The sequence below is a fragment of the Eptesicus fuscus genome, chromosome 24, assembly GCF_027574615.1.
Source record: "Eptesicus fuscus isolate TK198812 chromosome 24, DD_ASM_mEF_20220401, whole genome shotgun sequence".
NCBI classification, from domain to species: Eukaryota; Metazoa; Chordata; class Mammalia; order Chiroptera; family Vespertilionidae; genus Eptesicus; species Eptesicus fuscus.
Genome location: NC_072496.1, coordinates 5,386,828 through 5,402,532, shown reverse-complemented (window position 1 = coordinate 5,402,532; position 15,705 = coordinate 5,386,828). Strand labels below are relative to the sequence as shown.

Genomic DNA, 15,705 nt, shown 5'->3' with positions numbered 1-15,705 from the left:
CCCCCCAGGCGGCCACCAGCGGTCACCACACACCAGCGAGAACTCAGAGTCAGCACGAGTCATGTTTCACAAATGTGTGACACTCACAGGGAACTCAGGGACCAGACGCTAGCAGACAAACGCTGGATGGAGCTTTCAAATGAAATAAAAATTTAAAAAATAACAACAAAAAAATCACCCGACATGGTGAAATGTAGTGTGAAAATGTAGCGAAGAAAAGTGGGTTTAATGTAAGCTCCAAGCTAATGAATTCAGTTGCTAGACAAATGTACTGTAAATCTGGGATGGATTCAATGTCAAAGTCTACTTTCATTTGATATCGAGCTTCTGGAGAAATCCACACGATAAAAGTGAAAATGGGAGTGAATGCCTGAGGACCGAGTCCATTGTTTGGAATCACCACCAAAGTCTTAGAAATGGGCTGCTCAAAAGCCACTTAGAAATGACAGCAAATGCCCGGCTGGCGTGGCTCAGCCGCTGAGTGTCGACCTATGAACCCCGAGGTCATGGTTTGATGCCTGGGGATGTAAGCTCAATCCCAAGTATGGGGCGTGCAGGAGGCAGCTGACCAATGATTCCTTCTCATCATTGATGTTGCTCTCTCTCTCTCCCTCTTCCTTCCTCTCTGAAATCAATAAAAATATATTAAAAAAATAAACAAACATGCACGCCGCCTCTGAGCTCCAGGCTGGCCGCTAAGCCCATCAGGGCTCCCTCCGTGCCAATCATTACGTTGCTTCAGATGAACCACCCTGAGTTCAACTGCGTCTCCCTACGTTTATTCTGCCTGAGACGAAAAAATGCAGAGAGAACAACACTGACCACCCGTGCTCCCCCTCTGGCCTCACCCTCTGGGTGGGTACGGACGGGGCGGTGGGTCACCGTTTCCTTTACCTCACTCGCTAGCCTCTCATATTCTTCCATCAGCCTCTCATTCTCTTGATTCACAGCAAGAACCTTACATATCCTGTTAGCCGCTGTCTCGGCCTGTAAAACACAATAGGTAAACGGGACAGCTCTGTCGACAGGACGTGCACACACAGAACGGAGCGTGAGAGGAGCGGAGGGAGGAGGGGGGAGGGGGCGTGTGGGACACGGCACGCAGATTCCAGGTTAGGGTGGAGCCAGACTGAGGGCTGCTCGATGCTATTAATCGTTTCACACCTTTTTGACAGTTTTCACACAGACTGAGAGGGCAGGCTGAATATACTGCAGGGAAAATGGGGAGATACCATTAGTGTAAACACACGCTTTGTAAAACATCAAGCAAGTTAGTAACAGAAATACACGGTGGAGGAAACCTACATCCAAGGTCCCTGAATGTCTGTCTGAGCTCATTCCTCACGTACTGACCTCGGGACCAAGGGGGTGAGAACCCCTAAATAACGTTAGCCTTTGGGCCCGGCCAGTGTGGCTCAGTGGTTGAGCATCGACCTATGAACCAGGAGGTCACGGTTCAATTCCCTGTCAGGGTACATGCCTGGATTTCGGGCTCGATCCCCAGCAGGGGGTGTGCAGGAGGCAGCCAATCCATGATTCTCTCTCATCATGGATGTTTCTACTCTCTCTCCCTCTCCCTTCCTCTCTAAAATCAATAAAAATATATATTTTAAAAAAGGAACGTATTGTGCCGTCTGGGCCTCAGGCCACAGCCTGTCCCAAAGCCTCGCCTCTAGACCCCTAATACAGCTGGTCTCGGTTACCCTCACGTGCTGGGGATGGTCCTAGAGACGCGGCAGTACCACAGTCTTTGTCCATCCCTGTCTACCAGGTTCTGCACGTCCAGATGCCATGTGTGAAGGGGCCAGAGACAGAAATAGGTCATCATGGAGAAAAGGGACGCTGACCACAATGTCATCCCTCAGGCTTTTTGTCTCAAGGAATGTGAGGGGTTTTTTGTTTGTTTCTGTGTTTTTTGTGTTTTTTTTAGGTTCTAATACTATCATCCTTTGCTCATTTCAGTTAAAATGGGATCAGTCTTGAAAAGTGTTAGGACACATCCCTGAGCAGCGAGGGCCGTTTCCAGCAGTTTCCAGGAACCAGGGCCCGGGGAGGCATGCGGTGTCCTGGTTGCATGTCCCATTTACTGCTCAGGGTCCATGGTACCTGTTTTCCCAAAAACACCTATGTTTCCCACAATTGAGTAATGACATAAAAGTGGTATCTTAGAAGGAAAGAGAGACAAAAACACTTCAGGAACGGCCTAAAGGGAAAGCTGTTAAAAAAAAAAAAAAAGAAAAAGAAAAGCATTCACAGTTTGGAACTTGCCATACATATTAGGGCATCACAAACACTTGGAAAGAGTCCCAGGGAGATGTGAAGTGTGCACACACACAGGCACACACACACGGACACGCATGCGGAGGGCAGCGCGGCCCCCATGGACGCGTGCTGGTACCTGCTCCGCGCCCGCGAAAGCATGGTAGAAACAGGACACGTACGTCATGATGGCCCTTTCGTCCGGTTTGGGGGTGTTGACAATGTCTGAGGGAGGGAAAAACAGCACAGAAAACACACACACACACACACACACACACACACACACACACAAAGAGCAGAAGCCAGGGTGAATGAGAGAAGGACCAGTGATTCACACCCACAGGTTCCCTGGCTCTGGGCCCACACCTTGAACCTCAGACAGCCCCAAGATGGTGCAGAAGCAGAATGATTTGAACCTTCATTTCCTAAATGATCAAACTGAGAGCTCTTCCCTCCCTCACCTTTGACGGGCTTCTAAAAGTGTAGGCAAGGCAGATTGGCCGGTGTGGCTCAGTGGTTGAGCATCGACCTATGAACCAGGAGGTCACGGTTCTATTCCGTCAGGCCACATGCCCGGGTTGTGGGCTCGATCCCCAGTGTGGGGCGAGCAGGAGGCAGCTGATCCATGATTCCCTCTCATCACTGATGTTTCTCTCTCTCTCTCCCTCGCCCTTCCTCTCTGAAATCAATACAAATGTATTTTTAAAAAATTAAAGTGCAGACAAGGCATTAATGTGGGCGCCGTGTGCTGTGGTCAGACTCAGAGTGAGTGGCCGCTCATTGCCACAACTGTTTGGCCAGGTCAGGCCCTCCACCACTTCTGCTCTGAGGGACGTGGGTCCCTCTGTGATATGCTGGGAGTCGCAGCAGAGTCCCTGCCCATCTCTGCACCCCATCCACCCGCTCCGCACCCCTACAATTGAGCTTGCTCTGCTCTGTGACCCGCCTGCTGCCGCGAGGATGAAATTCACCGGACAAGCATGTCTTGTGATGCCTCCACACGCACTTACCACGCCAGTTACAGAAAGCCCCACGGGCCACAACACGTCGGAAGAGAAGGGTGTGCTTGGCTTGCACACCCCACGGCTCTCGCCAGCATTTGTATTAGCTGCTGAATTAACCATCAGGAAGAGAGGAAACAGAACCTCGGCGATGCCCGATTTGCTGACTCGCTTTTCAACTTTAAACTGAGCTCAGCCCGGCCGGCGTGGCTCAGTGGTGGAGCTTCGACCCATGAACCAGGAGGTCTCGGCTCGATTCCTGGTCAGGCACATGCCCAGGTTGTGGGCTCCATCCCCAGTGAGGGGTGTGCAGGAGGCAGCCGATCAATGACTCTCTCTGATCATTGATGTTTCTATCTCTCTCTTCCTCTCCCTTCCTCTCTGAAATCAATAAAAACATATTTTTAAAAAAGAAAGAAAGAAAGAAACTGAGATCAGTCACTGGACAGAATGAAGATAAAAAGACACCTGGTAACATGAAACCTAGAACAACCTCGTCACTGGGTTTGCAGAGGGTACTGACAGAGAGGACGAGGGGTTGTGTCACGGGATGGAATCTTCCGGAAAACAACCACGCATGACGGCATGCTGGTGCACAGACAGAAAGCAGGTTTCAAAGAAAACTGCACTGAAAAAAACACACACAACTGCCGCCTCGGGGCCAGATGGGCCTCCTTACTCAGAGGAGGGGGGAGAAAAGAGAAAAACGATGGAAAAAGATGAAGACACAGAAGGTGAGGGGTGGGCGGTGACCCGGCTTTCCGTCCTCAGTCCTCACCTTCTGGGCACCAGCGAAAGCATGATAGTAACAGGAGACATAAGTCATTAGGGCGCGCTCGTCGGGCCGGGCCGTGTCTACTACATCTGCGTGGAGAAAACAAGGTTAACTGCCCGACGTGCCCCCACAGCGGGCTCCCGCGAGCCGCCTCTGGGGGCCGGAGCCGGGGACCTTCCCTGCACCCCACGCGCTCACGTCGTGGACACGGGCTCCAATCAAGGACGTCACCCCTGTAAAGGCACTCCCCCACGCATGTCTGAGAAGTGCCCACGGAAATGAAGGGATTGCCCAAGGGAAGGGCACCGGCTCAGAGCCGGTCACGCCCGCGGCCTGCCTTGGAACCGATTCCACTGGGTGCACATGGCGACGGCCCCGGAGACTCCCATCGCTGTGCCCGGGGCGGCCGGGGTCAGAGACCCTTCTGCAGGTGCATGCAGAACAGGTGCGCCCGCACACCTAAAGCGGGGGCCAAACTCCAGAGGTTTGTGGCGGAAACCAGGTTCATGCCCTTTTAAAAGCACGAAGACAGCCCAGCTGGCGTGGCTCAGTGGTTGAGCATCGACCTATGAACGAGGAGGTCACGGTTCGATTCCAGGTCAGGGCACATGCCCAGGTTTCGGGCTCCATCCCCAGTGTGGAGCGTGCAGGAGGCAGCCAATCCATGATTCTCTCTCATCATGGATGTTTCTCTCTCTCTCTCCCTTCCTCTCTGAAATTAATAAAAACACATTTTAAAAAATAAAACAATAAAAGCATGAAGACAATAAGATGAGGCATTTCTGCAGCTTGTATCGCACGTGACAGTTCCGATGAGCCCCCCGAAAATTCCCACGTGGGGTGCAGAGACCAACACACAACAGGAGGTCCGGTCAATAGCAGCCGGCGGGATGAGTGAGCTGGGGAGGGGACCAGGGCACAACAGGACAATACGAGTGGCAGGAACAAGAGAAGTTAAGTCCAAGGGTCGGCGGCAAAGACATGAAGACTAATGCGGGGGCCTGGCTGGGGGGGCGGGCTCATCACACCTCGCCACACACCTGTCAGTCAGAGGATTCCCATGAGAAATTACTCTACCAAGAAAATAATATCGTTTTGGAGAATTTCCCTGAACCATTCAGAAAGATGAAGAGAAGTAATGGGAGACGGGGTGTACCTCAGGGAGGAGGAGATGAATAGCGTGGTAGCATCCCAGCGGCTGCAAAGGATGCACCGAATGGCGATGTGCCCCGACCAGGGCTCAGAGACCAAGGAGAGACTCAAGAACAAGAAGACTGACAGCAGGCCAGACGACAGTGAGCCTGACTACCCTTGACTGTTGACAGTAGGGAGGCACGAGCGAACTGGAAGATGAACGTACCAAATGGCAACAGTTTTCTCCTCCCTTTCGTATCTTAGTTTTTGTTTTCTTTTAATATATTGGTATTGATTTCAGAGAGGAAAGGAGAGGGAGAGAGAGAGATGGAAACATCAATAATGAGAGAGAATCGTTGATCGGTTGCCTCCTGCACTCCCCCTACCGAAGATTGAGGCAACAACCTGGGCACATGCCCTTGACAGGGAATCAAGCCCTGGACCCTTTGGTCCATGGGACGACGCTCAGTCCACTGAGCTACACCAGCCGGGCAGTATCTTAGCTATTAATTCAAGTGAGTAAACGCTGGGTAGTTGTAACCGTATGGACAGGTCAAAGGAGAGGCCGCACAAATGCAAACTTAGACAGGAGAGGTGGAGAAAAAGGGAAAAGAATCTTTCTCTGATGCTTTATTGACTTTCTCCCTCGAAAGAGTTTGGAGAAACCATAAGTAGAATTAACACCTATAATACAGGTGTTTGATAAATGGTTACATTAATAAATAGGTAAAACTAGAATCTGAACGGAAAGATCAATGTTTCGTCCCCTCAAAAGATAGGTGAAGTTCTCCCTTCGGTTCCTGGCAATGTGACCTTATTTGAAAGCAGGGTCTTTGCAGATGTTCCATTAAGCTGAGATCCTTACAACAGGGGTGGTGAACATCCAGCCCGTGGGCCGTATAAGGCCCGAGAAATCATTTGGTCTGGCCCTGCCGAGGCATTAGGGATGAGTTAATGAAATGTTTGACCAAATATAGCAGGCTAATGTTTAAGTGGATAATTCTGTATGGCCCACGAATGATGTTATAAATATCCAAATGGCTCTTGGCAGGAAAAGGTTCCCCGCCCCTGCCTTATAAAGAGGAAAGAGACAGACACAGAGGGAAGACGATGGCCACAGAGGGACGGAGACTGACGATGCCACCCAAGCCGGGGGAGGCCTGGGTCCCCCCGAGGCTGTGAGGAGCCAGGAGGGTCCTCTCCTGGGGGGCGCGTGGCCCTGCCAACCCCCTGGCTTTGACTAGAGCCTACAGAACCGTCAGCGAAGACAGTCCTGTTGTGTGAAGCCACCCCGTTTCTGGTAATCTGTTACAGCAGCCGTAACGCAGTCACCAAAAAGGAGGAGAAATGAAAGATTGACTATAATCAACTTCTTTGCTTTTCCCAAAAGTGCAATTAGTGGGAGTAATGGGCCATCAGGGAATAATATTCACGACAAACATGGTAACCCAGGTTCCTTGAGTTCAGGAACCTTAACGCTAACCCCACCTTACAGATCTCATCACCCTCCTCGGTAGCCAGGGTCTCGCTCACAGTAAGTGCTCAGTAAGTGTCTGCTGAGCGATGACGGAGTCATGAGTAAGCGGGATGAATGAACACGCGTCCTCCACATCTGTGCTTTAAGCAGCGTGTCATGTTTAGACTCATGGGTTCATCGCAGAGAAAGGGCGCAAAAGGCATCTGAAACCGTTCCCTGCGAGAGGGATGCTGAACCGCAAAGTACTTCATTCTTTCCGATCTAGCTAAGCAACATTGAACTTGGGCTAATTACAAGTAGGACGTGAAAACTCGAGAGGTGCAACCTACTTGTCTGATTCAATGCCTTCTAGTTGGAGGGAAGGACTTTTTCCTTGGGGAGTCTTAAGCACCTCACAAGATTTCTTTACTACAGTTGTCTCTAAAGGGTAAGAAAATCTATGTTGTTAAAAAACTAAAATAGACCCTAACCGGTTTGGCTTGGTGGATAGAGCATTAGCCTTCGGACTGAAGGGTCCCAGGTTCAATTCCAGTCAAGGGCATGTACCTTGGTTGTGGGCACATCCCTAGTAAGGGGTGTGTAGGAGGCAGTTGATCGATGTTTCTCTCCCATCGATGTTTCTAACTCTCTATCCCTCTCCCTTCCTCTCTGTAAAAAATCAATAAAATATAAAAATAAAAACACTAAAACAGGACATTTTTCTTTGAAAATCGCAAACCAAAGCATCCTCTTTGCCAAAGCAGAACCTTTGACCAGCTCCTTTCACCATAGTTTTGCTGGCTTTTCTTGTGTGTGTGCGCGCATGGGATTTTAAAAAATAATTTGTGAACAAGCTTCACGTGAAATCCTCTAATACGACTGAGGAACCCTAAGGGCTCCCGATGAAACCTGGCGGTCAAGTTTCACAGATCCCCAGGCGTGGCCACTGCAAACGCAGCCCCCTGATGGCATCCGCCCCGGCAGGTAACACGGCCTCTCACCTTCCGCATCCAGCATTTTGGGAATGTCCAGATGCTTCTCCGCAATCTCCATGGCCAGGTTGATGTTTCCTACTGGGTCATCCTGCAGGAGAGACGGCAGGTGCACATTTTTAAAGATGTGTTTTTGAACACTTAGAAAAATGATTTAAAAAAAACATACACACACAATCCAAGCCCAATGCAATTCATAACACAGAGGCTCTGCGGGTGGGAGGGATGTGGCCAGGCATTTCCTCTGGGCAGGATCTGGAAGGTACCCTCGGAGAATTAGCCCGACACCCTCGTTTTAAATGTACGAAGGCACAGGGCTGAGGAGCAGGAAGCCTGCTCTCAGGTGAGCGCCTGTCATGGACGAATGGAACTCGGTCTATCTGTCTAGTACAATCCCCTCATTTTGCAAATAAAAAAATAAAAAGGTTAATTGGAAAATTTAGACACTGTATGTTTGAAACATTTTAAAAGCTCGGGGATAAAATATACGCTTTGAAAAGCTGAGAAGCTCTGGTCGATCCATTCCCTTAGGCAACCTTCTGTCACAGTGCTGTGGGCCCAAACTCAGGAGCGCGGTGAGCAGGTGACAGCTGGCACGAGCATGCCAGCCAGGACACCAACAACCATGCACGCCACACAGGTGAGGCCAGCATGCAGAGGGGCGGCTCCCCCAGACACAGCAACGGGGTATGAAGGGCCAGCTAAGCACACCAGCCACCGGGAAGTGGCCCTCCTGGGCGTGGGGTGGGGGGCGCCCCATCCTAAACCCTAAACCCTAAACCTCACGCAGAGCAACTGTCCCCACAAGGTGGACAGGCCCGGTTTCTTCCCTAGCACAGGTCACATTTTTTAACTTCTTTGAAAGGAGGCGTCCAAAGACGGTTTGAAACGTAAGCACGCAGAAGCTTAAGCTTAAAGGGAGAATGAACACTTCCTAAGTTTGGTTTCCCGAAGGGAGCAAACCCAAAATCAAATCCTCCAACCCCGTTTCTGAGGCTGCAACTAATGTCTGCATCCACAGGGAGATAATTACGAAACGTCCCTCGTGTGGGAGGCAAGTTAATCCGTGCTCAGGTTCAAGGCCTTCCACAAAGGCAAAGGGCCTTGAGAAAGAAGGCGGGAGGGTTTGACCCTCCCCGCAAATGCACGCTTCACTCCTCCCCTCCACAATCTAGGGCTGTGAACTCTCTAACAAACAGACCTTCAGCCTCCGAGTAAGTCAAGCCCAAGCAACCAATACTTGATTTGGGCAAAGAGGGTGGCTGGCACTGGGTCTTGTCCTGCCCTCGTGGTGACAAGGAACGCTTCCCTTGGCCCAGCTGTGTTCACGGGAGCCAGGCCCCGCCCCCCCGCCCCCTCCCCCCCGCCCTCCGCCCTTGTGGGGCTCCGGTCTGCATGTGTGGGAGGTGGCGGGGCTCGGAGCTGCATGCACGAGGGGGCTCGGAGCTGGACCACATTCTGGGTGGGTGGATTGGGGATGCCGACCTTGTTCAGCTTGGAGTAGTCAATGAGGTCAGGCCGGTGCCGGTGGATGAGCGCGCAGAGTCCCAGGCCATCCTTCCAGCTGCGTCACGTGGAGAAGAACAGGACACGAGTCAATGTGAGCAGAGAAGGCGGCAGGGTCTGCACGGCCGGACCTTCTGGCCGAGTGGCCCCCAGTGCTTAATGTCCGACTTAATGCACCCAAGGCCCCAGGGACCACCTCTCTCCCCTCCCAGCGACCGGTGTCCCTTCCTCGAACGCCAGTCTTCTTTCCGGAGTCCCCATGGACTGCCACCCCCTGGGTGCCCGCTTCCCATGTTCAGCTCCGGGCCCCCCTTGCCTGGCCCCTCCCTGTTGCCTCCTGGGCTGGTTCTGTGCTGGGAGCGCCGGGAGGGACCAGGAGGAAGACAGCCGGCGCCTCTGGCCCTGGCCCTCCTGCCCTCTTCCTTCAGGCTCTCCTGGACCAGAGTCGGCCCGCTGGCCACGCACAGGGAGGCAGACCCTGAAATGCCCTCTGAGGGTCCTCACACTCCTAAAAGGCCACTCTTGGTCCCAGGTACCCTCTGTCTTTTCCTCATAAAGCAACTTTTTAAATATATTTTTATTGATTTCAGAGAGGAAGGGAAGGAGGGAGAAACATCAATGATGACAGAGAATCACTGATGGGCTGCCTCCTGCACACCCCCAACTGGGGATCAAGCCTGCAACCGGGCATGTGCCCTGACGGGGAATCGAACCGTGACCTCCTGGTTCAGAGGATGATGCTCAACCACTGAGCCACGCTGGCCGGGCTCCTACTTCATGTGAATTGCAACACACGAAGCTGATTCGGGAGCAGAAGGACCGGGGTGTGGCCAGGCCCGGGGACCTCAGACCTGCTGTGGTCTCTCCTCCCCACTGAGGAGCCATCCTGCGCCATCTCCCGGGTGGGGTGCAGGCCCAGGAGGGCGGCTTCTCACCCCCCCCCCCATGTCCCGAAGGCCCCGTCTGGCGCCACAAACCACTCACTCACATACAGAGCTGTGTTACCAGCATCCCGTACCCGAGTCACATGGTTTCCCTGCGAAACCCTAAACCTAGAGTCATAGTCCTGCTACAAACATGAATGCCCTCAGCGAGAGGAGCAAACACGGGTGCAGACACACACGGCACCCCGCCCCCTGCCTGGGGCTCCCCGAGCTCACCTGGTGTGGAAGTTCTGAATGTTGACATTTCGGTAAGGAGCGGTTTTCCGCTGACACCACAGCAGCAGGCCTTCCTTGGCAGAGGTTTCTGGAAGGACAGCCAAGAGGAGTGTCCCCAGGCACAGGCTCACCACGTCACTCGCCCAACTGTGGGCTCCCTCCCAGCGGCCAGCGCGTCTGGGCGCGAGGACAGAGATGGAGGCTGTGCCTGGTGACACTTAGGGACTCAAAACGGACAGGGCGGTGCAGTAGCGAATTATGACGTCACACACATAAAACCAGACTTCGGGGCCCTGGGGACTCACCTGTCTGTGAAAACTGTTTAAGTATACACAGTTTATGACGCCACATACCTGTCATTCACCTCGTGTATAATTTATGTTCTAAGGGAAACGGAATTCAGAGGCCACCTGTCCCAAATGTGTGCCCTTACCCAGAGATTTTATACTGAAGGTTTTTATTAGTGAACTTCAAGTTCAGCCACTTGAGTTTTGACCAAGTTAACTCCCCCACCCCCACCGCCCCACCTCCACCCCCATGGTACCAGGAAGCTATGTGGCTCACACTCCTGCTGCTGGGAGCACAGAGCAGGCACGGATGCCCCAGCTGCCACCCCCCTTCCCTCCCAGCTGCCACACCCCTGCCCTCCCCAACTACACCCCTGCCCTCCCAGCTTCCTCACTCCTGCACTCCCAACCACACCCCTGCCCTCCCAGCTTCCTCACCACTGCACTCCCAACCACACCTCTGCCCTCCCATCTGCCTCACCCCTGCCTTCCCAGCTCCCACACCCTCGCCCTCCCCTGGCACACTTCCTCAGGCTGCTCCTGCCACAGGTGCAACTGCTCTGAGAGCAACTTGGGCTGAAGGACACCCCACTAGCCACAGTCCAGTGCAGAATGAGACCCTTCTTCCCCAAGCCCTCCCTCCTCTTCTCCAGCACAGGTGTCAGCCAAGCGCTTTGGCCTGAAGGCTCCCTCTGGCATCATCTGCTCTCCCACTTTCTCCTCCACAGGCCTTTCCCCAACAAATCTCGTACATTTCTGTATGGACTGAATGTACACCCCTTCTCCCCCCGCCCCCCAAAAAAAATCCATATTTGAAGCTCTAATCACCAGTGATGGTATTTTAGAGACATAGCCTTTGGGAGGCACTAGGGTTAGATGAGGTCACAAGGGTGGGGCCCTCATGATGGGATTAGTGGCATTCTAAGAAGAGAGATTAGAGTGCTTGCATGTACATGCACACATTCTGTCTGTCTGTCTCTCCCTGCTACATGAGGACACAGCAAGAAGGCAGCCTTTTATCACCCAGTCGAGGGCTTTCAACTGTGAGAAAATACATGTCTGTCATATAAGCCACTTTGTCTGGTATTAGACAGCATCTGGCACTTGCTTCTGGTGGACCCAAACAGCTCCTCCAAGCCACTTACAAGCCACCTGAGATTTTGCCTATGCTTAGGTTTTAACAACTTAGATTCTAAGTCTTAGAAAGTCCCTGTAAACATGTGGACTCTTACTTAACACTGGCCTTCCATTTTAGCAAGGGCTTGAAGTTAATTTTTTTTTTCAAATCACAATAAGTATTCTGTAATTATTTATCTCATTTGTGATAAGTAGTTGAGACTTCTCTTTGACCTAAAACCCAGTTGAAACAAACACACTCCCCAAGTCTCCTGTGCTGGAAGAATAATTTGAACAATTCCTGTTCGTGTCTCTTGTCTAGCAAATTCTTGTTAAGGAGCAAGAGGAAGTCCTAAGCCCTTATTAGTATACTAGAGGCCCGGTGCTCGAAATTTGTGCACTTGGGAAGGTCCCTCAGCCCGGCCTGCACCCTCTTGCAGTCCAGGAGCCCTTGGGGGATGTCTGACTGCTGTGGAGGTGGGAGAGGCTCCCACCACCACCGCCTGCACTAGCCAGCTGTGAGCCCAGCTCAGGGCTTCTGGCTGAATGTATGCTCCCTCCATCCCCCAAAAAAATCCCACAGGGGGACCGCACTGCACCAGGGGGCAGCTCCTGTGTTGAGCGTCTGCCTCCTGGTGGTCAGTGCTTGTCATAGCGTTCGGTCGTTCCGCAGTGTGGTCCATTTGCATATTAGCCTTTTATCATATAGGATTAACTGGCCCAGATGTTGAAATGTGCAACTCCATACCCAGATGTGCTGCTCTCTATAGCTGCTTGCCTTTGGGTCCTGTCCAACGTAGTGAATAAGAAAAAGTGCATCACGAGGAAATAAACCTATGTTTTTACTAGAGGCCCGGTGCATGAAATTCATGCACTGGTAGGGTCCCTATGCCTGGCTGGCAATCAGAGACAATCTGTGGGGTGACCAGTGGGGCAATTGGGGGGACCCTCCGCTGGCACCAGCCTTGGCCAACCTGGCGCCATCCATTCACCGGTCCCACACCCTCCGCCCCAACCCCGCTGCCACCACCAGTCACCTCCCACTGTGGGGCGACTAGTGGGGTGATCGGGGGACCCTGCTGGCATCCACCTTGGCCCACCTGGGGCCTGTGGGGTGGGGGATAGATAGCTCCTGCATTGAGCGTCTTCCCCCTAGTGGTCAGTGTGCATCATAGAGACAGGTCGTTCTGCCATTCGGTTGATTTGCATATTAGGCTTTTATTTTCATTTAGGATAGCTTAAATGAAAATTAGGTTAGGAAAGTAAACACCTAAAGCCAATCCATAGAATCTAGTAACTACTACGGAAGTTTGTTGTACAGGCCAATCACAGGTGCAGGTAGAACCCGAAACACTGCCATTCGGCACACAGACGTCCACTCACAAAACCCCGATCATGGGTGTAAAAACCACGTTATAAGTAGGCAGTGTCATTTGTCATTCCGCCATGAAAACCCGTATGATGCACCCGGGAACCCCATGGACTTCCATCTGGACGGCCCTCACCAACAGCTATATTAATCTCACACCTATTTCTTGGGAGAGGCCCACCATTCTGTTAAAGGGACCTGGCTCCTTAGAGAATTCCGTTGCAGCCTGGCCAGTGTGGCTCAGTTGGTTGGAGCGTCCGCCCGTACCCCAAAGGGTCCCAAGGTCCTTCCTTCAATCACGTAGGTGACTGTTCGATTTTATTTATTTTTTTTCTATTTTTTTTATTAAGGTATTATATGTGTACATATCTTACCATTGCCACCCTCCACCCCACTCCCATATATGCCCTCACCCCCCAGAGTTTTGCATCCATTGGTTATGCTTATATGCATGCATACAAGTCCTTTGATTGATCTCTTATCTCCCCCACCTCTCCCTAACTTTCCTCCTGTAATTTGAAAGTCTGTTTGTTGCTTTACTGTCTCTGTATCTTTTTGTTCATCAGTTTATAATGTGACTGTTCGATTTTAGAACACCAGATTCAAACATTAACTTGTAAGCTCAGCTTACAAAGTGCTCGATTTTAACCACGTCTTTACCTTCAACTGAAATGTCCTGAATGGCAAAGCGGAGGATGATGGTCCAGATCATGCCCAGCGTCATCTTCACGTTGCCGTCCACAATTTCTTTAGAGGAAAGAAAAGCCAACAACAGACTAGTGTAAAGATAACACAATTAGAACCTGCAGTGTTCCTGTAAGTTATGCCTCCCATACGTCTTGGCTTCAGATCTACTGGGAAAAATACATATGGAAATACCAACTTATGTTTCCATAGGTCTCCAGGTGTGTCTGGTTAAAAATTCTTAACCAACGTGTCCTGTTTAAACGAATTCTGAGTTAATAACAAGTACAAAGCTTACCTATGCATAATCACTAAAAGCAATGCATGAGTTTCCAAAGTTTAAAGATGAGATGAGCTAAAGTTCTAAATATACTCGTGCCCTTTTTCCTTGGGGGGGGGGGAGTACATTCCAAGGACCCAGTGGATGCCTGAAACCGAGGCCAGTGCTGACCCCTACACATCACACCCTTTTCACGTAACGAATGCACTTTCTCTTTGGTGTATCCGAATTGCCAGCGCCACCACGCTCACGCTTCTGGGCCATGACTAAGGGTGACCTGAACCCAAGTGGACCCGAGAACCACTGGGCTAAGTGACTGACGGGTGGGGAGCACAGACAGCATGGAGATGAGGGACAAAAGGATGATTCCCATCCCAGAATGGAGTGGGACAGAGCAAGACTCACCACACTACTCAGAACGCTGTATACTGTAAAATGTATATATTGTTGCCCAGCTGGCATGGCTCAGTAGCTGAGTGTCAACCTATGAGCCAGGAGGTCAAGGTTCAATTCCCAGTCAGGGCACATGCCCAGGTTGCAGGCTCCATCCCCAGTGTGGGGCGTGCAGGAGGCAGCTGATCAATGATTCTCTCTCATCACTGATGTTTCTACCTCTCTCTCCCTCTCCCTTCCTGTCTGAAATCAATAAAAATATATTTAAAGAAAATGAAAAATAAAACTGATATATTGCTTATTTCTGGAATTTTCTATTTAATAGTTTTAGACCATGGTTGACCATGGAAAGTGAAACGTGGATATGGGGAGACTACTTTAATGACATACAGAGAGCACAGGCTCATCGTCAGCCTGGTCCTTCCTCCAGCCCCCGGCTGGCAGGTTCATGGGACACGTGTGTATCATGAGAGGCAGGTTTGTCTCTGCTCCTGCCTCACTGACAGGGACTCCCTTTCTCCTCCCGAGAATAAAGAGGTCACTTCCTTCCTATTGATTGGTTCTCACCGAGCATCGTTGGGATGCACATGTCCTTTCTCACTCCTGTACTCTGAAGAGGATGGCATTATATTTGCCTCTATTCTCTTTACAGAAAACCCTAGAGCCTGGTCCGCCACTCACAGAACCGTCTCATCTCTCTGTGCTCAGAGCCTGGCGGGGAGCCTGACCCACACGGACATCCAGCGGAGGCCCCCCGCCCCACCCCCACCCCCCCACCCCCCCGCGAGGTCCCTGCGGCCGCTCACCTTCCGCCCCGATGGACACCAGCTTCACGCCTTTGCTGGCGATGTAATCCAAGGCTTTGTTGACATTGGCGATTTTGTGGAAGCGCATTTTTCCTCGGTCGGGTTTGGGCAGCCTTTCCCCTGTCGGATGAAAACCCATCAGCGTAGACAGAGAAAGCAACCCCCGAAGCAGAATCAAAATGCCAACATTCAGCCTGGCTGCGTGGCTCAGTGGTTGAGCGTCAACCTATGAACCAGGAGGTCATGGTTCGATTCCTGGTCAGGGCACAGGCCCGGGTTGTGGGCTCCATCCCCAGTGTGGGGTGTGCAGGAGGCAGCCAGTCAATTATTCTCTCCCATCATTGATGTTTCTCTCTCTCTCCCTCTCTGTAATCAATGAAAAAAATATTTTTTAAAAAGAGCAGAAAAGGCAGCATGGTGGGCCGCCATATACGTCACTTTTTCTTCTACTGTGTTAGGAGGTGATATGAACACTACCCTAACGTGT

General features: G+C 51.6%; 1 protein-coding gene across 2 annotated transcripts in view; it reads right to left on the bottom strand.

Annotated features, from left to right (window-relative positions):
• The window catches only part of ACTN2 (actinin alpha 2), a 44,328-nt gene that overhangs the window by 12,956 nt on the left and 15,667 nt on the right, over nt 1–15,705 (bottom strand). Inside the window, exons 3-9 of one of the 2 annotated variants that reach the window (XM_008149787.3) lie at nt 15,219–15,338; nt 13,716–13,802; nt 10,284–10,371; nt 9,103–9,181; nt 7,627–7,708; nt 4,039–4,124; nt 895–987 (exon numbers count right to left, since the gene is read on the bottom strand). In XM_008149787.3, coding sequence (XP_008148009.1) covers nt 895–987; nt 4,039–4,124; nt 7,627–7,708; nt 9,103–9,181; nt 10,284–10,371; nt 13,716–13,802; nt 15,219–15,338 — 635 coding nt within the window. Of the gene's footprint in view, nt 1–894; nt 988–2,398; nt 2,485–4,038; nt 4,125–7,626; nt 7,709–9,102; nt 9,182–10,283; nt 10,372–13,715; nt 13,803–15,218; nt 15,339–15,705 lie in introns of both variants that reach the window. The other variant, XM_008149786.3, reaches the window with a different exon arrangement.